The sequence below is a fragment of the Equus caballus genome, chromosome 27, assembly GCF_041296265.1.
Source record: "Equus caballus isolate H_3958 breed thoroughbred chromosome 27, TB-T2T, whole genome shotgun sequence".
Lineage (NCBI taxonomy): Eukaryota > Metazoa > Chordata > Mammalia > Perissodactyla > Equidae > Equus > Equus caballus.
The window spans coordinates 33,224,600-33,252,543 of record NC_091710.1 but is presented as its reverse complement, the minus strand read 5'-3'; the positions used below and the strand labels follow the sequence as shown (position 1 = coordinate 33,252,543).

Genomic DNA, 27,944 nt, shown 5'->3' with positions numbered 1-27,944 from the left:
CCTAGAGGCCAGGGCTAGTCTACCTACGTACCAAGGTGTGACACCTCTGGGATCTCTACCGCGTATTTCAGGTATTCAACAAAGTCTCTCCACTCCGGCTGCGGCGAAGTCAAATGATTCCTGGTCCTGTGTGAGCTCTCAGAATTGTTGGGTTTATGGTTCCCCAATAATTGTTCTTTCCTGGCCCTCTGGAGTTTCACATGACATGTTCACTGATTTTTATTCAGCTAAAGATTCAAGAACACTCCTCTGCAGATTTCTAAAGCTGTTTGTCTGTGAACGCCACTCCACAAATTCCAACCCACCTGGCCTCCCCAAATCTTCTAAACCCCAATCCCCATCTTCTCCCTTCAGTGAGACCTCTGTCTTGTCAGGGAGACCTGGGTCTCTGAGTGCCCCTTCCCTGCACCTCTAACTGGAAACGGCCTGTTGACGCAAATAATCCATCACAAATCTATAAATCAAACTTGGGATGAGTTTATTATGAGCCAGATTTGAGAACAATATAGCCTGGGAGAGTCCTTCCACAAAGGAATGGAGCACTCCAAAGAAGTGGGGGAATACAGAGTCAAGGAATATACAAAGAGCATGTATCACATATGATTGGAATGTCCCTTTTACAACAGTCACGAGATTGCCCTGTTGGCACAGCGATTGATGGACCCACCAGGCAGCAGGTCAGTTCTCTCGAGCTGGGTCACAGGGTGAGTGTAGCAATCAGTTCCTAGCCCACAGAGAGATGCTCACCGGTAAGGAAATGCCAATGTGGGAGAAGTTGCACCTTTATCTTAAGGGTATTTGTTCTTGTCTTTGAGACACAGCAAATGCTTAAAGCAGCTATACAGTGCATGCTGAGTGGCCACGTCAGGCCCCTTTGGAAAATACAAGGTCAGGAGGACTTAGTTTTACACCAAACGGGCTTCCTCGTATACTCCAATATCCTACTGCTTGCCATTTGCTGATCAGGCCTCTAGGCAGAAAGCCAGGGTGATGCACAGCTCCTCTCATTCGTTTTTTTTCTCCCAGGTCTAACAGTTCAGAACTGCCTGTTGTCCAGGGTTTCAAAACAGTCGGTTCACGTATCTAGTTCAGTGTTCTACTAAGTCCAGACCCATTTCCTCGTCTTGTCCAGAAGCGGATGTCTTGCACTTCTTATGGGAAATGTACGCTGTTTTCTAAATATTTGCTATGGTTTAAATTCCTATAGGGTCCCCCTCGTTTTTCTTCTCAGGAACCGTGGGTGGGATCGTTTACTCCGGTAGTGTCCCAAGGGACTCGAAGCAAGCCTCTTGCGCACCCTCCACAGGACCCCCGGCCTGCGCGCGCGGGGACCTCTGAGCCCTCCCCACCTCGCGTCTCCCGCCTCCCGCGCGCTCCCGCCTTTCATTCTCCCTCCCCGGCGGCCGATGCGCTCGCGCCAGCCCACTGCGCCTGCGCGGCGTGGGGACGCCGCACGCTCCCGGAAGTGGGAGGTGTCCGCTCGAGTTTGTGTGGCCGCCGCCGCGGGAACGCGAGCCCGGTAATTTTTCAACGGAGAACGGTGCGGCGTTCGGACTTGGCCGGTGAGAGGGCGCGCGGGCCGGGCGCCGGCGGCTCGCTTCTTCCGAGACCCGCGGCATGGAGGACGAGCAGAGCAAAGAGCCCGGCGGCGAGGCCGTGGCCCCCGCGCGGCAGGAGGAGCCGCGGCCGGAGCGTGGGGAGGAGCCGCGGCCGCCGAACGCCGAGGTGAGAGCCCGCCCGCGCCCCCTGCTTCTCGGGTGGCCCGCGGGAAGCGCCGCCCGCGCGCCTCGGAGCCCAGCCCCGGCCGCCGTCCCTGTCCCCAGCTCCGGGACCGTGCCTCGGGGTGGTTGTCATTGAGCCCCTGTGGTCGGGATTACTTCCTGGATGAGCGTGAACAGTCGAGACTGTGGTTTTCTGAGTTCTGAGTGGGAATCCTGCTGTAAACATTCCGTGCGTGGTGTCGCTGCGGTCGTTCTGTCTAGTCTTTGTAGGTAATTGGTAGGCTATTTTTAAACAAATCGCATCGTATGCTGCAGGTATGTCACTTTTTATGATCTTTAAGCCTGTCTCATTCCAGCCTTAACAGAAGGTGGTTGTGCCTCTTAGTTGGAGCTTGGTCCTTGATTTTTGCCCATTTACTGCTATCTCACATAGACATAGTGTATGACTGATTTTCTTAATGATTTTGACAGTTCTCTGGTAGTTCCTAGTTACAGAGGCAAAATTGTAAAAACGCGCTTAAAACTTGTTTACTCATCTTAGTTAACGAATATAGTTATTTTGACCAGCGCTGCGGATTGTAAATAATCTGATACCAATATTGGTGTTTTATTATTATTATTATTAATATCAAACAAATGTTGAGCCCCTCCTAGAGTGGGTACTTGGCTGCCTAGCTCTTGCTCCTCCTCCTGCAGCCGGTTCTTCGCACAGCAGCTGGGATGGTCCTTTCATAACATCAATCTGTCCGGGTTACTCCTTCGTCTCCAGCGTGCTGCCCCGCACGACCTGGACCCCGCCTGCATCGCTAACTGCATCGCGCACAGTGCTTCCCTATTGCTCCCTCTGCGCCTGGCTTCCTTGCCACCTTTTATGGTGGAAAGTCTTTCTCTTTGGGGTCTTTGTATGCTGCCTTGGTGCTGCATGCTCTTCCTCTGGGTCTTTGCATAGTTATCTCGTTCTCCTTAAGGTATTGCTTTTCAAAGAGGCCTTCCACATCCCTCCTCTTTAAAGAACCGCTGTTCCACCGCATCTCCCTCTTCAGTCTGAGGTACTCAGTGTGTGAGTATCTCATCGTGTAACATCGTCGTGTAAGTCACTTTAAAAATAATTTTTCAAGTTTCTTTTTAATAAGAGACGTGTGATTGAGTATGCTTCATTATATTTGAAAGTCTTGAAGCTTTGAGATATAATGACTTAAAGCCTGGGTCTATGTTCCGAATTGGTTTTAGTGACTGTCATATTTGTTAAAAACCTATTGTTGGATGCTCTTAATCAATGATAGAGGTTTTTAAAAAAACCTCAATTAAGCAGAGTTTTTTGTTGGAAGTCGGCTAACTGAATTTGTATTATCCCTAATGTCGATTATTTTGTAAACTAATAAATGTTGCATTTTTATATTTTTAACATATATGTTCAAATTTTATCAGAATTCTTCCTTTGGAAGAATTTTAATCAAGTTAAATTCTGCATCTAAGTTTTGTTTCTTTGTGTGCAGATGCAGAGTTGTTTTTTTTTAATAGATGATGCAGTTTTTTGTGGACAATAAAATAACTTCTATTTTCTTTTGCCACAGAAAAAGTTTCTTTTGATAAGCAGTTACTATCTAACTTATTGTTAAAACATATTTCATCTTGAAACAACAAATTGTGTTTGTTAAAAAAAACAACTCTAAGGATCAAGCTATCCTTTTTTCATCACAGAAAATGACAATTTTGGAATACCTCTATCTTTTTGTAAAAGAAAATGTGTAACTCATATTTATGTTCAACAACACTTAAGTACTTCACAATATAGTTGGTAAGCCTCTGTTTGGTATTAAAGAGTTTCATGGTCACGCTCCCTAATGTACAGATTCTCTTATTTGGGATAATATAAACCGTACAACCACTTACTTGGACACATGAAAATTGCGAAATCCCACAGTACTGAGAAGGTGGATATTCCTCTCTGTGCTGTGGAGTCTGTGCCACTTTCTCATTGTATGGCCAGTACTGTATGTGACATGTGACAGATGGGCATAGAATTGGGGAGGATGCCATTGTCAATGTATGTATTATTTAGTAAACTAATTTTGTTTTTGTAGATTAACAATACGTTGTAGGGTTTTTAATATTTTCTTTCTGCTCCTTAGCACTTGGCTTAAGTAAGCATCTTTCTTTGGACACCATTAGTGTAGACCTGACATTTGAGAGGAAATACGAATTGATCGCTGAGACCTGGACCCTGGCTGTGCCCTGAACTTCACTGGAGGAACAGGGCTGGAGTTAGACCGAGGAGAGGAAGCAGATCTTTACAGAAATCCTGCTTTATAACATGCTAGAAGAGGCCTGAGTGTTACTTGTGGGTAATGTTTGTAGCTACAGTTTTAGATAAGGATTAAGCAAGTGAATCAGACAGAGGATTTAGCGTCGAGAAAACTTGGTTAAATTCACTGAGACAACAGTTTTGGTAGACAGGATGTTACTCAGTGTTGACCTATATTTTAAGCTGACTGCAGATGAAGTTTAAAATTCAGTGTAAGTTTAAAAACAAAGGATAAATTATGCTGATTAAATTCTAATGATAAAGTACGCTGGTATTGTCAATTTATTGTATTATTGAAAGCTGATTGTTTTCTTAGCTTTAGTCAAAGATCAGTGTAGTAAAGTCTTTTAGCTGTTTGTCAGCAAGGAACTTGAGTATAGTTATTCTTCAGTTAATGCGCAGTTCACGTGTTGGAACTGTTGACGTCTTCCTCAGAGGGGGTGGGAGCGAGCAGTTCTTGAGTACTCGAGCACGGTACCTAGCATTGCATTTCCAGTAAATGTGTGTTGCATTAAATTGAGAGTTTAGAGTGAGAAACAGTCCCTGAACCATCAGGATCAGTCCTAAGCCAGGGACTGTGGCCTGTCAATGGTTACCGCTCCTTAATCTGTAATAAAGTTCACAGGGGGATAATGTGGTCAATTATGGCTAACTTAACAAGCTTTAAATGGGTTAATAGAAAGTACCAATGTGTTTTTGAAAATTCTGGAACACCTAATGTTTGTAACATTGCATGTGGAAAATAATTAACTTTTAAATGAATCTTTGAAACATACCATATTAGTAATTTCAGGGACTACCTGTGGAGTGATGAAATTGAGTCATGTTTTTTCTTAACACGGATTTTTGGTTTAAGAAAAGAGAAAAGGTTTATAATACAGTAACTGTATTTTCCTGAGCAACTGGTGTAGCTGTAACTTTTGGAAATTATGTGTTTTACCTTGGGTACTAGGAAGTTTTGAACTGCATTTCTAGTTCATTTTGTTTTTATATTGGGGAATTTCTGTTCACTTTGTGAAATGAAAGGTTAAAAAATTCTCAGAAAGTTACTGAGTTATACACGCGTAATGTTGCGAAGATTAACTTAAAAATTGGTTCGTTTGTAAATTTTAGAGTATTGTCTGTGAAAAGGTTTGTTCTGCAGTCTGTGTTGCTAATAAGTTGCCATCTGTTAATAGCCACTGTGGCTATGGTATTAGGAGCCTTGTTATACAGAATCTCATTTAATCCTTATAATAATCTTGCCTAAATACTGTTTATCATTACCAAACACCAACTGCCACTTAAGACTATTATTATTATGCCCTATTTTATAGATAAGGAAACTGAAGATCAGAGGCTAATAAGTAACTATGCACGGTCATGCTGCTAGCTAATGGTTGGCTGGGGCTCTGTGCTGAGGTGGCTCTGACCCCAGCAGCCAGTGCTCTTTTTACTTAGCTTGCCTGTAAGGACCCTCATGACTCAGAAGAGAGCCCGGTAAATTGTGTTAGAAACACATTCTTCTTCCTATCCTGCCCTCCCTCCGCTAGCTGCAGTAGGTACTTTTGGTTGAACATGTAGCACAAAGAGACCTCAGGAGTTCGAACCTTCAAGATGTTTATACTAATTATAAGCTATCCCTTTTTTTCTTTTGTAGAAAAAGCAACGATGTAGATTTGATGGCCAAGAAACAAAAGGATCTAAGTTCATTACCTCAAATTCAAGTGATTTCAGTGACCCAGTTTACAAAGAGATTGCTATTACGAATGGTTGCATTAATAGAATGAGCAAGGAAGAGCTCAGAGCTAAACTTTCAGAATTCAAGCTTGAAACCAGGTAATTAAAAATCACTTTTTAAAATTATAAAAGTAGTACATGCTCATCCTAGTGAAAACGCTGAAAATTTAAGTCATCTGTAATCCTACATAAAAAGGTAACCATTATTAACAATTTACGTAACAGCTAATTTACATTCTTGTACGTGAATCTTTGTGTGCAGCTCTGATTGCTTCTGTCCGTCTTTTAGGTGATAGGCTAGGATTGCTGAGTCAAAGTCTATGAATATTTTGACAATCTACCAGCAGTGGTTAGGAGTATCTGTCTTTCTATGCCAAGTATGTTTTAAATTTTTTTAGTTCATTTGGTTGATGGATTATTGTATCTTGTTTTATTAGTGAGATCGAATATTTTCCTTTTGTCCATTTGTATTATTTTTATAAAGAGAGTTTCTTTGAAATCAGGCAATTTAAGAAAGTCATTCACCTACTGTAAAATATTTTTTTCCTATTTTAGTTTCTACAAATATGCAGAATGATAGTATACATTATGTTTAACTGTAAATTGAATGAGAAAACAGTGCAGCTTAGCCAACTCTATTTGTGTGTGTGTATGTGTATTTTAATGAGATGTACACATACTTAAGTTTTTAATAACTTTTTCCAAAACAAATCACTATTTTGACTTGGGGCATGGGGCAGGAATGGCCTTTAGAATCCAGAAAAACGTAGAGATTTTTGATAGACAATGGAACTGCCAGGCATCAAGAAAAAAATTAACTACATGTAATAGATGAAAACTGTTCTTGTTTCTGGGTGCCCCTGAATCCTTACTCTCTTATAAGCAGTATTCCCCCTCTTTGCTTTAAAATAGAGCTTCGCTCCTTTTCAAAAGAGCACACATATATTCTTTTCCCTTCCAGATTGTCTGCATCATAATTCGTGAAGAATATTTTTGCCTCATTTCCCCCTGACTCTTTCTATTATGAAGATATAATCTGTAGCCTGTGGAAGATTTTCTGAGCAAAATTTCGGTCCTTCCCAGGTGTGAAGATCAGTTGCTCACTCTGACTTGCATGGGAGCTAGAGATCTAGATGTATGTCTATCCATTTATTCAACAAGCACTGACTGAATTCTAAGCGCTATACTGGGCATTGATGTTATAAAGGTGAAACAGATCTATTCCCTGCTGTGGAAAGCTCACCGTCTTTTGGAAAAACACACTGGTAATCACAATACAGAGTGACCAGTGCCACATTGAAGGCCTGGCCAAATACAACATGAGAACACAGAAGAGAGTCTGTCTCAGGAATTCAAGGGTGACATTCGAATGGATGTGCCAAACAGAAAGGGGAGGGGGGTGTTTCAGGCAAAAAGAACTCAGAACTCCTAATTTCTGTTTGTATGTTTTCTGTTGCGTGATCTTTGTTTTTCTTCAGCTGTTGTACAAGCAGAGTTATAGAACGTGATGAAAGCGCACCGCATAGGCAGGCAATGACTTGTGGTATGTTTTGTCTGTCATATGCGATGTACTGTGGGGAGGGGAGCATCTGAAGGTGACACTGAAATGATGGGTCGTAGTCAAATTGTGAAGGAACTCCATGCTAAAGTCTGCATTTTACCTTGTGAACTGAAGGGAGCCACTGAAGGTATTTCAGCAGGAAATTGGCCTTGGGGCTTAGTTCTCAAGTAGGGTAAAGAGGGGACAGGAGGGTTGTGATGATGGAGGCATTTGCTGTAGTCCAAGAAGCTAATGGGAGCCATACCAGAGAGAATAAAGGGGAACCAGATTCTGCATGTTTTTCTGAGTTGGAATTAGCAAAAATGGTGATTATTTGGATGTGGAGGGGCAAGAGAACTGTTTAAGATGTAAGTTTCTCTCTGGAGCAACTGATTATATGTTTGTGTTGCCCTTAGGTTTGCAGGCAACCCTTTAGTAAAGTATGGTTCCTCCAAAAAAGAAAGAGAGAAAGAAAAGAGAAATTGAGACAAAGTCATCCAAAGCTGTCACATGACACAAGGGTCACTCACAGTACCTTAATATGAAAGGGTTAAGGGGTTTCTTTCCTAGGTGTTGGTAATTTGGAAAAATCTCAAGCAAATAAACACATTAAGACACTTTGTCTTAAAACAGCTAACGGGTTAATTATCAGTATTTTCATGGGTAGAATTGCTTGTCAGTGGTAGTGTAGAAAGGAAAACAAAAGGTTAAAGCAATTTTTTTAAGTAGTCACTCATCGGTGATGTGACCAAAATGCCTTACTTGTCACTACACATGAATTGCAATTTAGATCCTCTTATTTTTACTGCCATTTTATATTTGCAAGCCATTACCGGACCCAACCAAGTAATGCTGGAGGAAGTCTGAGCATTGGTCGTGACTTTTAATTTTTTGAAGAAATACGTATGGTTTGAAGAACGTGACCACCACTGCAACCGTTGTTATCTGTTAGAACAACCCTTTCCCCACCCCACTGTTTGTGGGACATATATTTCAAAAATACTCACGATACTAAAATCTCCTACATCCTGTTCTGTCCATGGTGAGTTAAGAAATCTACTTCCAGTTAAGAACCTACTGAATAGGACGTGTTCTCCTGGACACGGTTTACTCTACATATCTTCTAAATTAGTTTTTCTAGTTAAATAGCTAACATGTTCAACTTTGTATACTGGGTTCATAGTGCTTTCATATTTGGATGGATTTTTTTAGTTGTCTAACCCATAAAAGCCAAAAGAAAGGAAAGAGATAGCACAATATGTTCAATTCAACTGGATTTTCATACTCTGAAATTTATATTTGGCCAGTAGAATAATGCAATATTAATTTCAGTTCTTGTATCATGTATGTCATCTTAGTATATAAGGCAGTGTGGCGTTGTAGGTGGTCTATGCTGACAAGGCTTATGGTTTGTAGAACCAGTATATATTAGAGAAAATGCTCTTATGTAGTATAAAAATGAAGTTAGTTGCAAAGGAAAATATTGATGCTCTATTAAACATTTTAATTAGTTCTTTGCCAACTTAACTTTGAGTCTTGCTTTCTTTACATTTATTTTAGCTAACATTTGCTAAATTATGCTGTAACTGTGTTCAATCCAGTGCCAGCAGGTAAGAGTTCAGGTTCTTGAGTGTAAGATTCACCTAAGAGTTCATTTTATTCTTATTTTTTTAGGGGAGTAAAGGATGTACTAAAGAAGAGGCTGAAAAACTATTATAAGAAGCAGAAGCTGATGTTAAAAGAGAGCAATGCTGCCGACAGTTACTATGACTACATTTGTATTATTGACTTTGAAGCCACCTGTGAAGAGGGTAACCCACCTGAGTTCATACATGAAATAATTGAATTTCCTGTCGTTTTACTGAATACTCATACTTTAGAAATAGTAAGTGAATTGTTATATTTTAATTTTATTTTAGCAGCTGTTCTGGAGTTTGCTAGTAAGATGAAGCATCTCATTTGCTGTTTTCGCTAGAATTAGAATTCTGAAGTGGGCTTTTTGCTTTTGCTGTGTCCTTTGTATCAGCTTGATTAATAGAAAAGCAATAATAAAATAATTTCAGAGTCTGCTTCTCTTCTTTTCCAGTAGCAAAAATTAGGGTGTTTTTTCTGTTTGTTTAGAACACATATCTGGCTGGACATCAGAATCTCCTAGGGAGTAAAAAAATAAAAATACTGATGCCTGGCCTCCGTCCCAGAGGTTCTGGTTTAGTTGTTCTGTGGTGGGGCCCCTGCTGTCAGCATTTTTTTAAAATCTCAGTGGATACACAGTCAGGATCGAGAACTGCTGCTGTAGACTAGTTTATACTCTGATGTCTAACAATGATAATTTACAGACATGGCCTTTCAGCTTAGAACTGGCCATCTTTCTGGTGAAAAGTTCATGGGGGAACCGACTCTCATAACCTTGGCTTCTAAGCCATACAATATATGTGCTTTAGAAACTTGTCAGTGCATTGTTAGTTCAGGAAGTCAGCGGGAATTATCCAGAATAATACTGTCTGCCTTGTAAAATCTGAGTGAGGATATATCATAGCGTCTCAAATGTCCAAAAGTTGCTTATGTGGTATCTCCAGTTGCCCCCACCACACTGGGAGTAAGTATAACAAGGCTTTGTATGGGGCTGGCCCGAGGGCTGAGTGGTTAAGTTTGTGCACTCTGCTTCGGGGGCCCAGGGATTCACCAGTTCAGATCCTGGGCGTGGACATGGCACCACTCGTCTGAGACGGTGCCCCATATGCCACAACTAGAAGGACCCACAACTAAAATATACAACTATGTCCTAGGGGGATTTTGAGAGAAAAAGCAGGAAAAAAAAAAAAAGGAACATTGACAGCAGTTGTTAGCTCAGGTGCCAATCTTAAAAAAAAAAAAAAAAGGCTTTGTGCATTAAGATGCATAGATTTTTTTCTTGGTATTGTTCATAGCCTCTTTTAATTATATTCTTAATCAGCCTGTTTACCTAATTTTGTTGTCCAAAGCAGATTAAAGATCATCTGGGCATCTTGGCATCCAGACATAACTCAGTAGATTGCACTTCTCTCTTACTCGAGGTTGTTGCTCTCGCAATTCTCCTCCCTTATTTAGACATTAATGATTTATTGCTTTCTACTGTATTGTTTCCATCACATACAAACATGTTGGTATTTTTCTCACCATAAAAAGCCTTCACTTGATCTCACTTCCCTGCCAGCTAGCCCATTTCTTTGTTCCTATGTGGCAGATTTCTTTGAAAAAGTTATGTCTGTTTCCTCCTATTCTCTCTTAAACCCACACCACTGTGGATTGAAGTTACATGTTCAGTCCTCTTCTTCCACTAAAATTATTCATCAGTGTCATCTTGACCTTTGCCTAAATCCGGGTAGAACTGATCACTGTCTCCTTGAAACACTTTCTTCAGGTGACTACCAGTACGCCCCATTCTCTGGATTTTCCTCCACCCTCATTAGGTTCCCCTTCACAGTTTCCTGTGCTGGTTCCTCCTTTTATTCCCAGCTTCCTCTTCTCAGATGCCCCAGTTCAATGCGAGGTCCTCTTTATAGATCTCCTCCCTTAATGATCTCATCTATCATCTAGTTCGATAGCTTTTAGAAACTATATGCTCATCACTTCCAATTACATGTCTTCAACCTGGACCTCTGCCCCGAATCCAGACTGCTTCCTTAATATCTCTACTTGGACACCTAAACACGTTTCTTAACATGGCCCCAACTGAATATACCCTCAACCTGTTTTATCTCCAGGCTTCCATAGCTTGAGCGATGGCGACTCTGTCTTTCTAATTGCGCAGTTCAGAAACGTTGTGGTCATCCTTGACTCCTCTGTTTCTCTCACATCACACATCCAGTCCAACAGCGACTCCTGTTTGCTCGTATATTGAGAACCAGACACTCAGCTGCACGGCTCTGCCTCTAGTGTGAGCCCCAATAATTTCCTGTCTGGATTTACTGCGTTCACTATCTAACTGGTCTCTGCGGTTCAATCCTTGTCCCCTACAGCCAGTTCTCAACATAGTGGCCGTAGCGATCATTTCACTCCTCTGCTCAAAACCCTTCAGTGGCTCCCCAGTTAACTTAGAGTAAAAGTCATATTCCTTATATGATCTGGCCTATTGTTACTTGATTGCACCATATTGACCTGCTTGCTGTTTCTCAAAAATGCCAGGTGTGCTCCACCCTCTCCCCTCCCAGGGCTTTAGCTCTAATTCTTTCCTGCAGAGGTCCTGCTGCTAATTCCCTCCCTCCCATGCTCCCTCCCTCCCTTCCTCCCTCCCTTCCTTCTTCCCTTCCTCCCTTCCTTCCTCCCTCCCTCCCTCCCTTCCTTCCTTCCTTTCCTTCCTCCCTCCCTCCCTCCCTCCCTTCCTCCCTTCCTTCCTCCCTCCCTCCCTCCCTTCCTTCCTTTCCTTCCTCCCTCCCTTCCTTCCTTCTTCCCTTCCTCCCTTCCTTCCTCCCTTCCTTCCTCCCTCCCTCCCTCCCTTCCTCCCTCCCTTCCTCCCTCCCTCCCTTCCTCCCTCCCTCCCTCCCTTCCTTCCTTCCTTTCCTTCCTCCCTCCCTTCCTTTCTTCTTCCCTTCCTCCCTTCCTTCCTCCCTCCCTTCCTCCCTCCCTTCCTCCCTCCCTTCCTTCCTTCCTCCCTTCCTTCCTCCCTTCCTCCCTCCCTCCCTCCCTTCCTCCCTCCCTTCCTTCCTTTTTCCCTTCCTCCCTCCCTTCCTTCCTTTTTCCCTTCCTCCCTCCCTCCCTTCCTTCTTCCCTTCCTCCCTCCCTCCCTCCCTCCCTCCCTTCCTTCTTCCCTTCCTTCTTCCCTTCCTCCCTCCCTCCCTCCCTTCCTCCCTTCCCTCCCTTCCACTCTCACCTTCTAAATAAAGCCTAACTGGTCATCTAATAGTGTAGCTTAACCACCCCCACACACCCAGTGTTTCTGAGCCCTCTTACCTACTTCATTTTTTGGCTTACTATGTAATTTACTTAAGTGATTATTAAATATTTGGTCAATGAATGCATAGTTCTCTATAGCATCATTCTGTTCAAAGTATTAAATAGTGAGTCAGATTTCATTAATGTTATGCTTAGTATTACCTCCTTGTAATGGTAAGGGAAGTTGCCTTATATTTTTGAAAGATTTTCATTTAAAATTATAAACAAAATTTTGAAACTTAAAAGAATGTAGACTTCATTTATCTATGAAATTCAGTTAAGTAGAATTTTTCCTTTTCCAACATGTCTGGTAAGTAAAGAGCATCAAACTTTTGAAGTTGAAGTGTTCTTTGCTGTTCTTTAATTTTGCTGTTTTACAGTTGTTAGTAAATATATATATAATTCATCTGCTTAATAGTATGTAAAAAGAATTTATGCGTAGGAAAGATGAGCATTTATTTTTCTTAATTCTTTCATCTTCTACAAAGAATACTCTTTGTCTTTTTCGCCATATCTGCCTGCTATTAACAGTTGATGCCTGCAAATCTTCAGGCTTTGAAATTGTCCTTAATGTTTAACACATGACTTAGTGTGATCTGATTTGGGGTTAGAGGAAAAGGCAGCTGGCGGCCTGAGTCTGCTGATAACCACACTGGCTGCACTGAGTTCACGGAGTGCTTGTGAGCAGAAAGTAAGAAGGCAAGCTTGACAGCTTCTTGAGGAAGTGAAAAATTGCTAAAAAATACAGTATTGTCACCCTTTAAACTACCACATATATAGTCAAATTTGGACTATTCAGAATTCAGTTTAATGGAATCTTAACATAAAAATAAGGACTATTCAGGAGTAAATGAGAGCAATAATCTGGAGCTAATTTCTTATAACTGAAGACTGGCATTTCTTCAAAAGAATTTATTATTTGAAAAGCTCTTAGTATCTTGAAGTAGAGCTTGTGTTAATAGACTTTACAGTTTCAAAATACTACAAACAAAATTATCAACATTTTGCTCCTCACGAAATGTTCATTTAAATTTTGGTTTGAGGGCTTGGTTTTAGACACTTGCTTTATCTTAAAATTTTTTAAGGTATGAAACAATTTCTTTTTTCTGCTTTTTCTCACCAAATCCCCCTAGTACATAGTTATATATTTTAGTTGTGGGTCCTTCTAGTTGTGGCATGTGGGACACCGCCTCAGCATGGCCTGATGAGGTGCCGTGTCTGCACCCAGGATCTGAACCAGCAAAACCCTGGGCCACTGAAGCCGAGCACGGGAACTTACCCACTAGGCCATGGGGCCGGCCCCTGGAACAATTTTTTAATTAAAAGAATTAGAGTGCTTTGGGAGTAGGGAATTATCCTTAAATTGTTAAAACTCTAGAAAGGTCTATGTCATGAGCACCTATAAAATTACAACCGCGTGTGGCTGAATTTGTCATGTATCATGTGTCATGTATCTTAAGTCACAGGAAATGCTTTAACTTCCTGTCTTTCCCTTGTAGGAAGATACGTTTCAGCAGTATGTGAGACCAGAGATTAACACACAGCTTTCTGATTTCTGCATCAATCTAACTGGAATTACTCAGGTTATAATTCTGTGTTCGTTTTTCTAGAGTTGGAAAGAAGTTTCGAAGTTAGGGATTTATTTCATAGTTTTTCAAAATTGTTGTTGTAAACAGTTTAAATTAATGTGATACTTTCCTTGCTTGGTAAAGATCCTTCGTATTTTAATTTTTAAAAAATAGAAAAGCACATTTTACACTTGGTAAAATTTTTCTCAGCCTTTTCTTTTAAGGTTTGTAACAATGAATCTGAAGGTCTCAGGTGTTGGGAGCATTAGTAAAGTCAATGTTACTATGCTGAACTTGGAGATAAAGTTTTAAAGTGTGCCTGTTTACAACCTGACTATAGCTCAGTTTTCCTTAGGTCTCTGATTTTTAGTTGTGTTCTAATGTGGTAGGCCCTAGGATCATTTACTTAGTTCCCTTATTTATTCGTTCATTCACTCAACAAATATTTGAGCGCCTACTATAATATTTGCCAGGGTACCACGGGAACAGAGATGATCAAGTCAGTCCCTCTCCTCAGCTCACTTAACGATCTCTAATCAGGAGGACAGACAGATTAAACCGGTGGTCAGAATATGATTAGGAAGACTGACAAGTCATTCGGTGTTTGATTGGGGTACTATGGGCACCTATACAAAGGTCTTCCTATGACAGAGAGAATGGAGGGCTGTCCTGGGAAACACTTCTTCAAGTTGCCGAGCTTGGGCTCCATCGTGATAGGTAATAGGCAGAAAAGAAGAGCTGGGTATTTCAGATGTGAAGGGTGCAATTGTAGGTAGTTTGGAATGATTCAGGTGTGTATGGGCTAATAAGAAAATGGTCACAAATAAAGCTAAAGTGAAGGGCAGAGGCAAGCCAGGTTGTGAAGAGTCTTGTGTCTTTTTATCCCGAAAGCCTGGTGGGGTGTTGGGAGGACTGTGAGTATGGAAGGGTTGTGGTGGAGCAGATTTCCGTTTTGGGAGGCTGAGTCTGACAGCAGTGTGCGTGTGTCGTGGGAAGAGGTGAGCTTCGGGATGGGGGGACCCCTTCAGAGGGAGGGCTGTGGCTTCCAGCTGAGCAGAGTTCCCTTTCTCCGCTCCGGAGGATCGGTGAGCCGCCAGGTTGAGGCCTGAAGAAAGAGCCACTGGGGATGATCTTAAATCTTCATTTGGGGAGGATTGTGTACCTCAGTTGGAAGCAGTCTCTAATACTTGGCTATAAACACTTTTTAATTGTCTTAAAAATAAAGTGTTAGTGGATCTCCACCGCAGAAATCATGAAGAGTTTAAACATCACAGAAGACTTTCTCTCTCTGTTCCTTTCCCTCCGGTGTTTGTGTTGGGTTTTGTAGGACTACGTGTAGCTACCGTGAGTTTCATAAAGTTTACTTTGTCTCCTCAGGATCTGGTAGACGGAGCTGATACCTTCCCTCAGGTACTAAGAAAGGTAGTTGACTGGATGAAACTGAAGGAACTAGGAACCAAGTATAAATATTCCATATTAACGGATGGGTACGTATTTAGGGAAATTATCTTTTTAATCGACTTTGTAAGATTAAAGATGTCCTTACTCATTTTACTTTCAGAATAACCATAAAAATATTATTTAGTAAAGATGCTAGAGTCCCTCACAGGAGACAGTACTTGTCCTTTCATGTTCTTATTCCTAGTTAAACTAATTTAACTAGTTAAATTATTCCTGTTAAATTAGAGATCAAAGAGAGGAGGGAAAGCAATGATAATGGTCTAATTGGGAAATCTAGAAGACTAGAGAAAGATAAATATTAACATGTGAAACTGAAGTAACTTTATTAAAACTCTGTTTTTATCAGGACACTTTCTTGCTCAGAAAGTCCAGACTCTTCAGTCTGGCTGTCAGGGTTCTCTCATCTGATCCTGCCCCACCTGTGCAACCACATCCACCAGCCGTTCTTTTTCACCCCAGTCAGGCTGGCTGTGAGTCACAGGGTTTGTCCCTTCTCTATGTACTCGCTCATGCTTTCCTCTCTACTGGAAGGAAGGCGCTCATCCTTGACTGCTTCTTTGTCGTCATTCAAAGCCCACCTTCTGTTTACTCCAAACACTGGAACTCATTGATCTTTTCTTTCTTGGCAGTCTTATAGCGTCTATATGTACCATTCATGTTGACATCTGACTAAATATTCTGATATCTCAACTTTATGTTTGTAAGACTTACATTTGCAAGGAGATGAAAAATCCTTTCAGAGTGTGGACTTTGCTCCTTGATAGTCTTCCATAATGCTTACTGGAGTGCTGGGTGCAAAATACGTTCTCAGAAAGCATTTGTTAAACGACAGGCTACTTGGGCAGATGAGAGCGCTTGAAACAAGGATTACGGCATTGTGCTGGGGCAGCTCCTGTCCCATGGTGCTGTTGAGATTGAAGAAAGTCCTAACGCACTTCTGTTTCAGACTGTGGACAGTTTGTGCGCTGAAGCTGGGATGTCACCCTCGTGACAAGTTTAGAAGCCCTCACATACAGGAGGAGAAGAACACGGAATTTAATCACATCGTTGTTGTGTTTTGAAATGGAAGTTTGGGAAAATGTTGATAGACCTCTTTAGAAATCTATTATTGATTTTAAACCTGAATGAGCAGCGCTTCTGCTCAAGCATACGGGTGTTTCTGTCATAACACAGTATGTGCGACTCGGTAAAAACCTCATACTTCGGGGCAGATCATCAAAACCTGTGCAATTTTGTAACCAGAGCATTAAAAAACCAATAATGAGTACCTCTAGAAGCAATTTGGACAGCCCGGGAAAGCAGCGCAGGGTAGGTGGACGTTTGCCCCCGAGGATCTTACAAATGCACAGAAGCAGCAGGATCCTGCGGACGGGCACTTGTTTTTAATTTTCTTAAAATGCACTTGAAAATACTCCTGTTGTCAGTGCAGCAGCTGAGTTGAGAGCTTTTTTTCTTTCCTGCTGAAGGTTATAATTCCTACTGCTGTTATTCTGACTCCATCTGCCTAGAAAGAACCATGTATGAACCAACACAGTTGCCACGCTATACAGCCAGTATTCCCCTACCTCCATGGGATGATGAGTGTTATAGAAACTGACACTGTAGCAGAACGAATTATATTCTACCTGCTTGATACCAACTACTTTTGTCTCTTTCGAGTATTTTGTTCATGTTTTTGATTTTTGTTTTATTTCAAAGCACACCCTCAAAGAATTTCCTAATATAAACCTGGCATTAAAAGTAAGCTTAGCAGAGTTATTTTAGAATTATGAAAAAATACTCAACAAACTAGAGATCTGCCCAGGTAATCAGAACCATAAAAATGACCAAGATGAGCCTAATAACAATTAATCAGTTTGTGGCAAAAATTTAATTCACCTGACTTCTACTTTTCTTTGTTTTTTTAAAGGTTATTTTTGTATTAGTATTTTGGAGGAAGAGAGGTTAATTTTCTAAGCTTAATGTTGTGTGTGAATATAAGGTGATGTGTAAATAAAAAATAGAATGACTTAACATACTCATTTGTAAGAATAGTATAGCATTTATTTTATCCATTTTTTTCCCTGTTTTTGATTTTTAAGTTCGTGGGATATGAGTAAGTTCCTGAACATTCAGTGCCGGCTAAGCAGGCTCAAATATCCTCCTTTTGCCAAAAAGTGGATCAATATTCGAAAGTCCTATGGAAACTTTTACAAGGTAAAATTTCTATATTTTATTGACTACATTGCTCTTGATGATAAATTTATTATATCTTACCTGTACATAACGTGATTTACTGGGTGCTTTTCACAGAAAAAGGCCATATAATTAGTTGTTACTTTTCAGATTCCAAATTAATTATGTTCATATGAGTTTAGAAAGTTAAGCTATTTTTCTCATTCGTACTATGACTTAAATGGGTTAACTATATATACGTGATCTTCGATAACAGAGCTTTGAAACCATAGGGGTGTTCAATATGTAGATTGTTTGTGGAACAAATGCTCCCCACTGAACTTTAATTTTATCAAAGTTGATACCTAGGTATCATGTACATTTTTAAAACAGTATCGCAAAGCTTAGGACAAACTGCAGTCTTTCGCCCTGGCCCTCACCAGTCCCTGTTCTCCTGAGGCAAACACTTTGAGCTCTTGAAAGCTATTTCGTATACTAGTAACCTTTATATTTCTAAATTATATGTTTATGCTATTTGGTGAGTTTTCAGTTTGAGCTATCTGTTAAGTTCCTGCAATGGGTAATGAAGATTTAGCTCTATTAAAAAGCCACCATTCCTGCATGACCTTCCCCTCCCCGCGTCCTTCTAATACAGTTACATTACCTTTAAATCCAACCGTTATTCAGTGTTGACATTCCTGTGACTAGAGAGTGTTCACAGCCTTGCCCCAGAGTTAATAATTAACTTCTTTAGTTGTTTTCTTGTCCCGTTGCTCTCCAGTCAAACTGTAAATCACTTGTCAGTACTCAAAACACTCTAGTGGTCTGTCAGTTTCTCTTTTTTCCTTTTCTTTTTTTCCCTTGGCAACTACCTTCCTGAAGGTTTAATCGTCTTGTGATCTGAGCTGTGTGTTCTTCAGGCTTCTTGTGAAGTCGCGTAGGAGGTTTCCTGTGCTTCTCTGTTGTGTGTTAGATCTTGTGTTGGGTCTTCTTTCTCCCCTTACCACCTCATTTTCGTGAAGCACATCCTAAAGTAAGTTCAGGAGAAAAGGTGCATTTTCTTCAAAGCATTTTTTTCTTGTGGTTTTAGCACTTTTAAAATTGAGAACTATGTATACAGAAAAGTCGAATGTGACAGTTTGTTTTGAGTGAAATCCCTGGTGACTTCCACCCACTTAACCCCCTTCCTTTCTCCCAGAGTTCCCATAAGCCATGCCTTCATGGGAATCATTTTATTGTTTTTCCTTAGAGCTTTAATATTTATATGTTTATCCTTTTACCATATAGTTTAGTTTTGCCTGTTTTTGAACATGATATAATTAGCATCATACTGGCTGTATTGTTTATTTTGCTTTTTTTCTCAAAATTGTGTGAGATTCCTCCATGTCATGTGTGTAGCTGTAGTTCAGTTATTTTATTATGTGTAGAATTCCATTGTGTGAATATACCAGAGTTTCTCTCTTCTACTTTGGCCGTTTGAGTGGTTTTCAGTTGGGCTTTTGTGAACAGTGCTCCTGTAAATGTTCTTGTCCCTGTCTTCTGTCTGTGTACACTCATTTCTCCAGGGTGTAAATCTAGGCGTGGAATTGCTGGGTAATAGGATGTGTGCATCATTGACATTACTAGATAATGCAAAAATAGTTTTCCAAAGAGATTGTAGCAGTTTGCACTCTCACCAGAAGAGTGTGAATTTACAGTTGCTCCAGTGGGTCTTTGCCAGAATCTGGTATTGCCGGATGTTTTCACTGTAAATCTAACGGATGTGTAATTGCCATCTCATTGAGGTTTTAATGTGTGTTTGCTTAATTACTCATGAGGCTGGGCTCCTTTTCCTTTGTTAGCCATTTGAATTTCTTCCTTCTGTGATGTCCCTGTTTAAATCTTCTACCCACTTTTTAAAAATTGGGTGGTTTGTCCTTTTGTTATTGGTTTGTAGATCCTTATTTTGGATATTATTCTCTTGATTGTATTTGATAAATATTTTTTCCTTTTAGTGGATGTATCTTTTCACTCATTTTGTGATCTCTTAAAAATAGTTGGTTATAAAAAATTACAACCATGTACAAAAGTAGACAGGTCTGATGAACCCTGGTGAACCCATTTTAACGGTGATAACTCATGGCCAACTTTGTTTCATCTGTATCCCCACCTGCTTTCCCCTTTCCTTAGTCTTTTGAAGCAGATCTTAAACATTATTTCATTTGATCTGTAAACATTTCAAGACTTAACTCGGAAAGATAAGGACTCTTAAAAAACATCACCACCATACCATTATCACACCTAAAAAATTAATTCCTTAATGTCATCAAATTATCATAAATAGTTCATTTTCTTTTACCTTTTGTGTGTTGAATCAGGATCAGAATAAGGTCCACACATTTGCAGTTGGTTCCTCTTCCACCTCCTTTTTCCCTCTAGCCATTTTTTTTTTTTTTTTAAGAAACTGAGCCATTTGTCCTGTAGAGTTTCCCATAGTTTGGATTTTGCTAATTGTATCCTGTGATTTGGTTTTAAATGTGCCTCTCTCTTGTGTATTTCATGTAAATTTATAGGGGCTTGATCATCTTTAGGTGTTTCTTTTCTTTTTTTTTTTTTTACTACAACTCCCAGGTGGTAATGCATTCTTATATTAGGGCATCTTTTTCGAACCTTTCACTAAGAGGAATAATTTATTCTAAAGATAATTATTAATAATTAACAAAACCATAAAATAATTTTCAGGTCTGCATAAAAACATCTACAGCTCGCAGTGCATTAGAGTGATCAGAAAGTTCTAGATATATTAAGGCAGTAAAATTGCCAGTGCTCTTTTGAGTAGAGAATAGTGTTTTTCTGTGGATCTGTTTGTGTTGGCCAATTTCTTAGGCTGCTCTTTTCTGCATGATTTTCTCCTCTTCATAACAGATATCAACTATAATGCCAGTTAGTAGTATAAGTTGAAGAAACTTATGTTTTCCTTTTTAAATGTTTTTCTTCTTCTTTTTTTTGGTTTGCCTTATTCAAGTAGATGCAAAAGTCTTATCACAAATATGTGCTGTATACAGTGCTAACAAGGTATGGTCTTTGGTATATGATATGTACAAAGTATTCTTTTCTCCTTTGTAAAATTAAAAGTGACTTTTTACCCAGCGTTTCTTGGGACTGGAGGGTGGAGATGGATAATTAAGCTTGAAATTAATCTCTTTCTTTCTTTTTCATAAACTTATAAGGCAAATGTCATACATCCTGTTAAATAACTGGCTTAAACTTAAAATAAAGTTTGATTTTTTTCTGTAAGTGTGCTGGAGCAATATGAATAAAAATACAGCCTAAGACATAATTTACACATCATTTTAGAAAATAAAAAAGTTTCTTTCTGGCACGATCAGACTCAAATGTAGGGTTACCTTTTACAAAATTACCCAAATGTGTTAGTTTCTTTACTTCCTTTATAGTTCTATATACAAATTAAAATGTTTTTGAAGTAAAAGTAAAGAATGAAATATATCTCTTTAAGGTGAAACCTGAGTTTGTTTTTGTTCTTTTTTTTTTCTGTACAGATAACTCAATTTTGGGATAAATTTGAGATGAGCTCACAGGCATTTCATTTTCCACTGAAATTAGAGTCCTGCCCTTGCTCTTCATGTTGTTAAGCAAGAAAAAGCTTGCTTACACATATAAGAAGTTGAAAAATGCAGTGAAATGTTCATTGCTTTCCTGTAAATGACAGGACCCTCTTCTTTTGCAGAAATCTACAACTTTTCTAGCAGCAGATCAGTCAGTCTCATCTCCAGTGTGCTGTCAGACTACCTTACAAAGCTCTTTTCTCAAAGTCAAATTCTCAGGCTGAGCAGAAGATTCAGAGATAAGGTCCTTTGCTTGGTCGTAGTCGGGTGTTGAAAGAGAAGAAAATACTCATTTTCTACAGTTTTCCAGGTGGCTTTCAGTAAGTCTTGAGACTTGCTATTAGCTTTCCTCACTATCAAGTGCACACAAAAGCGTGAATATTTAAGATTTCCTTTTGCACTGTGATATTTCCAAAGACTCCATTTCCTTTCAGATCCAAGAGTCTTGTCACTTGAAGTTACATGGTTTCTCCAGGGTCTTGCAGGCACTTATTCAGTTGGTTTATGTGATGAACGTATCTGCTAAGTAGGCTAGTTTTTGCAGCTCTTCTTCAAACCTCTTGGCAAAATCTGGCCGCCTAGTTTCCTGCCACTCACCTTTCAAGTCAGACACCTAGCTGAACACTTTTCCTTGCTAGGCCAGAGGAAGTGTGAAGCTGATGTGTTCTTTATCCAGGTTTTCACACAGTTTACATTTTAAACATGATCGAATGAACTGGCCTTTGTGTAATAGAGTTAACTATTTTTCTAGCACTATCCAGGACTTTTCATTTTATCTCTGAGATTTTTTTTTATTGTGGTAAAATGTACAGAACATAAAATTTACCATTTTAATCATTTTTTTTAAAAATTGAGGTCATATTGGTTTACAACATTGTATTATTTCAGGTGTTCATTATTATATGTTAGTTTCTGTAGACTGCGTCGTGTTTACCACCTATAGTCTAGTTTTTCTCTGTCACCATACATATGTGCCCCTTTACCCCTTTTGCCCTCCCCCAACCCCTCTGGTAACACTAATCTGTCTCCTTGGACATTAACCCCTTGTCAGATATATGATTTGAAATATATTCTCCCAGTTGGTGGGTTGTCTTTTCGTTTTGTTTATGGTTTCCTTTGCCTTGCAGAAGCTTTTTAGTCTCATGTGGTCCCATTTGTGTATTTTTTCTTTTGTTTCCCTTGTCTGAGTAGACATGGTATTATTTTAACCATTTTTAAGTGTATAGTTCACTGTCATCAAGAACATTCATATTGTCATGCAGCCATCACCACTATCCATCTCCAGAACTTTTTCATCTTCCAAAACTGAAACTCTGTGCCCTTTAAACAGTAACTCCCTATGACCCCTTCCTCCAACCCCTGTCAGCTACCGTTCTACTTTCTGTATCTATCAATTTGACTCTTCTGGGTACCTCATGTAAGTAGAATCAATAGTATTTGTCCTTTTGTCAATCTCTGTATGACTCCACTCATATGAGGAATTTAAAAATGTAGACAAAGAGAACAGATTAGTGGCTACCAGGGGAAAGGTGGGGTGGGGGTGGGCACAAAGGGTGAAGTGGTGCACCTACAACACGACTGACAAACAATGATGTCCAACAGAAATTTCACAAGATTGTAACCTATCCTTAACTCAATTAAAAAAAAAAAGTATTTGTCCTTTTGTGAGTGACTTGTTTCACTTAGCATAATGTCTTCAAGGTTTGTGCAAGTTGTAGTATGTGTCAAAATTTCCTTCCTTTGTAAGGCTAACTATATACCATTGTTTGAGAATTTCCTACCTTTTTTAAGGCCAAATAATATTCCATTGTATGTATATATATACCATATTTTTATTCATTCAGCTGTCAATGGACGCTTGGATTGCTTCTACCCTTTGGCTTTTGTGAATAATGCTGCAGTGCACATGGATGTGCAAATGTCTGTTTGAGTCCCTGCTTTCAATTCTTTGGGAAGACCCCAAAGTGGAATTGCTGGATCATGTGATAATTCTCTGTTTAATTTTTTAAGGAACTCCTATACTGTTTTTGCACAGTGGTTGCACCATTTTACATTCTCTTCAGCAATGCGCAAGGGTTCCAATTTCTTTACATCCTTGTCAACACTTATTTTCTATTTCCTTTTTTTTATAATGGCTATCTAATGGTATGAAGTGGTGTCTCATTGTGGCTTTGATTTGTATTTTCAGAATGATTAATGATGCTGAACATCTTTTCATGTGCTTATTGGCCATTTGTATATCTTCTTTGGAGAAATGTCAAATCCTTTGTCCATTTTTTAATCAGATTTTTTGTTGTTGAATTTTAGGAATTCTTTATATATTCTGGTTCTTACTCCATTTTCAGATATATGATTTGCAAATATTTTCTCCCATTCTGTGGGCTGCCTTTTCACTCTGTTGATAGTGTCCTTTGATATATAAAAGTTTTAAATTTTGATGAAGTCCAGTTTATTTTTTTCTTTTGTTGCCTGTGCTTTTGGTGTCATATCCAATATATCATTGCCAAATCCAGTGTCATGAAACTTTTCCCCTGTGTTTTCTTCTAAGAGTTTTATAGTTTTAGTTCTTAGGTTTAGGTCTTTGATCCATTTTGAGGTAATGTTTATATATGGTGTAAGGTAAAGGTCCAACTTCATTCTTTTGTGTGTGGATATCCAGTTTTCCCAGCACCATTTGTTGAAAAAACTGTCCTTTCCCCATTGAACGGTCTCAGCACCTTTGTCAAAAATCAGTTAAGAGTTTGTATATTTTTGGGCTCATTATTATATTCCACTGGTCAATATGTCGATATGCCAGTATATTATTTTGATTACTGTAGCTTTTGTTAGTAAGTTTTGAACAGGAAGTGTGAGACCTCCAATTTATTTTGCAAGATTATTTTGGCTATTTGGGGTCTTTTGAGATTCCATGTGAATTTTAGGATGAGATTTTCCATTTCTGCAAAAAATGTTGTTGTGATTTTTTAGTGATGGCATTGAACCTCTAGAACATTTTAAGTATTACTGATGGCTTGACAATATTAAGTCTTTCAGTCCATCAACACAGATGTCTTTCTGTGTCTTTAATTTCTTTCAGCAACGTTTTACAGTTTTCAGTGTACAAGTCTTTCAGCTCCTTGATTAAATTTATTCCTAAGTATTTTTTCTTTTTGATGCTATTGAAGTGGAATTGTTTTCTTAATTTCCTTTTTGGGTTGTTCATTGTTAGTGTATAGAATTGCAACTGACTTCTGCATGTTGATTTTGTATCCTGTGACTTTGTTGTATTTGATTATTAGTTCAGACAGTTTTTGGTGGAGTCTTCAGAGTTTCTACATATAAGATCATGCCATCTGCAAACAGAGGTAACTGTACTTCTCCCTTTCCCGTTCGCATGCCTTTTCTTTTTCTTCCTTCCTTGTTCTGGTTAGAACTGGCAATACTGTGTTGAATGAAAGTGGTGAAAGTGGGCAGCCTTGTCTTGTTCCTGGTTTTAGAGGAAAAGCTTTCAGCCTCTCACCATTGAGTATGATGTTCTACTGTGGGTTTTTCATGTATGACGTTCGTTATTTTGAGGTAGTTTCCTAGTTTTCCTAGTTTGTTGAGTGTTTTTATCGTGAAAGAATGCAGTTTTATCAAATGCTTTCTCTGCATCAATTGAGCTGATGGTGTTTCCCCTCATTCTCTTAATGTGGCGCATTGATTTTCACTTGTTGAGCCATCCTTTCTTTCCAGGAATAAACTTGGTCATGGTATATAATCCATTTAATGTGCTGCTGAATTCAGTTTGCTGGTATCCTTGAGGATTTTTGCACCAATGTTCATAAAGGATGTTGGTCTCTTGTTTTCTTCTCTTGTGGTGTCTTTGTCTGGCTTTGGTGTCGGGGTAAAGCTGACCTCATTGAATGAGTTAGAAAATGTTCCCTCTTCAGTTTTTTGCAAGAGTTTGAGAAGGATTGGTGTTAATTCTTCTTTAAGCATTTGGTAGAATTCATCAGTGAAGCCGTCTGGTCCTGGGCTTTTCTTTGTTGGAAGGTTTTTGATGTTTTTCATTACTTATTCAGTTCACCTTACTTTATATATATCTGTTCAGATTTTCTCTTTTCTTCATGATTCAGTGTTGATAGATTGTGTTTTTCTAGGAATAGTTCATTTCATGTAAGTTATTCACTGTTTCGGAAAAGTTATTTTTAGAAGCACATTTTCTAGGTGATGATTAGTGGAAGGCCCAGAATGCATTGTGGTATTACAGCTTAGGATAATTATTGATGTTTGTTATGGGGCTTTTATGTCATTTCCTTTGTGATTCTCCCAATAACCCAGTGAATAAGCAGTATAACTGTTGTTCTCATTTCCCAGATGAAGCTGCGGCTTCAAGATGCATAGGTGACACAGCTATACCAACTACAGAATGTAAAGCTTGAATCTGATTCCTGGTAGGGATGTGCAGAAGATAGAACAGTGCTTCTCAAAAGCAGGGAGGCATATTGGAATTGGAGGAGTGTGTGAGATTTTTATATTTATCAAAATGGAGAAGATATTTAAATAGGTTGAAAAATACCCCATGACATTGTCTTTTCTTCTTGATCTTCATTATTTTTAGTCATCTAGAAAGGCTAAGTGTGTTTTGGTGTATCTGTCTGAGGAGTTAGTCAAGTGAAAATATATATTACAGAAAAATACCAAACACATTAGTTTGGGTTAAAAAGGTAGAGAGCTTCAACTTAGACATCCAGAACAGTACATTTCCTTTCATAAATGATATATAAATTACAAAACTGTAGACTTTTCACGTCTTAAGGATTCCATCTCTTTATACGTATTTTCATCTAAAACTCTAGGATCTTTTTTTTAAAGCTCCAAGAGTGTGAGTTAGTTATTTGCTTCATTTGACCAGGAGTATTTGCCCTTTGCCTAACTTTATTTAGCTATTACTGTTAATTATCAGTTTCTTATTTTTCCACTTCATAGTGACTTACAGAATACTAAAGAATTATTTACCAAGCTGTTTATTTTTCAGGTTCCTAGAAGCCAAACCAAACTGACAATAATGCTTGAGAAACTAGGAATGGATTATGATGGGCGGCCTCACAGTGGTCTTGACGATTCTAAGAACATTGCCCGAATAGCAGTTCGAATGCTTCAGGATGGGTGTGAACTCCGAATTAATGAGAAAATGCACGCAGGACAGCTAATGAGTGTGTCTTCTTCATTACCGATAGAGGGCACTCCAGCTCCACAAATGCCACATTCTAGAAAATAACAGCGTTTTTGCCCTTTGCCTGTGGATCATTCCCTCTAACTGGAGTTGCTACAAAGAGACAGCCGATGAATGCTTATTGGATTAGTCCTGCAGTGCAAAATTTAAGCACCTTAAACATTTAAAATCTTATTACAGCTATAGCTCTATATATGTATATGAGCAGATTTTGTGGGAAGGGCATATCAAATTCTTTGTCACCAGCACTTTTGATATGAGCAGTATTTGTTACATGGTAACAGTTCCTGCTTAGAACCGAATTTTATAATTTAAGGTGTCCAAGATGTATTCCTTTTGGTTTTAAAATGCAAAGATTTATTGGCTCTCCCTTTGAATGTCATATCTTATTGATGCTAAGATATATGATGTATTTCTATGTTAACATCATTAGGTCAAATCATTTCTTAAAATGCAGAAAAGATTGGAAGGTGGGCCTAGTCTAGCCTTTGGGTTTTAAGAATATCATAGTCCTTTTAATTTTTGAAGTTTATATGTGAAGTTGAGCTGTGTGGTAAATTTCATGAAGTACTTTGTACACATATCTACTTAGATTTCTTTTCAATTCATAATTGGAAGACGTGATGGATTATAGGGTCCGGTTAAAAATTCAGTTACTGATGAGATTAATGGAAAGTGAGAAGAGAACACTGTTTAAAGGAATATAAGGGCTGTAGCTCAAACTTTATAACACAGAGATAAATCAGTGGGGTTTTTTGAGCTTGTTTTTTTGGTTCCCCTCCCTCTCATAACACCTGTCTGCCCTAATAGTTAAATCGAAGAGACCATGCTTTGAAATAGACTTAAAATTAGGAGTCACCACTTAATTTTGCATTTGTATTCAACATTATGAGTGAGGTTAATAAAGTCAAATCATGCTTTCTACCATATCTTATGTTTTTATTATTAAAAACTGATTTTACATAGTGATCACTAAATGTTAAGTAGTTAGTTTTTAACTAATTCTAAAAACAAAAATGTGTTTATGGAGTTGAGAAAATAAAACTCTTCTTATCTAGAAGCTGAAAATGCTTTCAGAATTCTGAAAAATAGTTTCAGAATTGAATTTCTCCCTGTGGCTTTCATGGAACAATTTCTTTGACATTGTTTGCTTTTTTTCTTTTACTTTTTAATAGTTATAATGCTACTTTATTTTGATGATTTATATATTATAATTGAATGATTTTTTTTTAAAGATTAGCACCTGAGCAATCATCTGTTGTCAGTCTTCTTTTTTTTTCCCTTCTTCTCCCCAAAGTCCCCCAGTACATAGTTGTATATTCTAGTTGTGAGTGCCTCTGGTTGTGCTATGTGGGATGCCACCCCAGCGTGGCTTGATGAGTGGTGCCATGTCTGCGCCCAGGATCTGAACCGATGAAACTCTGGGCCGCCTAAGCAGAGTGTGTGAACTTGACCACTGGGCCAGGGACCGGCCCCTAATTGAATGAATTTTATAGGGGGTTTCCAACCCTGATGTGTAAGAGAAAAGTAGACATTTTTCTTGGTATGACAATTCTCTATGCAGTGCTGTAGGTTTCTTACTTGAAAGAATGAGTTTCTGCCTTTGAGTGTAGTTGTAGAATTCTGCATAATAAAGAATAACAAGTGGCTAACGGAAGGCACAAGGGTAGGCATGTGGAGTACAGTAAAACAAGGAACTTGAGATGTTTTAGGTTTATACAGTAAACTCTGGGGGTGACATGGATATATGCTGAGATTTTTGT

General features: G+C 39.1%; 1 protein-coding gene across 7 annotated transcripts; it reads left to right on the top strand.

Annotated features, from left to right (window-relative positions):
• Nucleotides 1-1,424: 1,424 nt before the first annotated feature.
• Nucleotides 1,425-27,110, top strand: ERI1 (exoribonuclease 1). Of its 7 annotated transcripts, XM_070252749.1 has the most exons (9): nucleotides 1,756-2,036; nucleotides 2,690-2,810; nucleotides 3,854-4,062; nucleotides 5,666-5,844; nucleotides 8,960-9,170; nucleotides 13,696-13,779; nucleotides 15,142-15,251; nucleotides 17,307-17,421; nucleotides 25,984-27,110. In XM_070252749.1, the coding sequence occupies exons 4-9, from the start codon at nucleotides 5,792-5,794 to the stop codon at nucleotides 26,224-26,226; spliced, it is 816 nt and encodes a 271-aa protein (XP_070108850.1). In that variant the 5' UTR covers nucleotides 1,756-2,036; nucleotides 2,690-2,810; nucleotides 3,854-4,062; nucleotides 5,666-5,791; the 3' UTR covers nucleotides 26,227-27,110. The 7 variants fall into 7 exon arrangements, with proteins under 7 accessions (XP_001915858.1, XP_070108848.1, XP_070108852.1 ...); XM_070252748.1 differs by lacking the exon at nucleotides 2,690-2,810 and having other exon boundaries at nucleotides 1,725-2,036; XM_070252750.1 differs by lacking the exon at nucleotides 3,854-4,062 and having other exon boundaries at nucleotides 1,728-2,036.
• The last annotated feature ends 834 nt before the right edge of the window (nucleotides 27,111-27,944 follow it).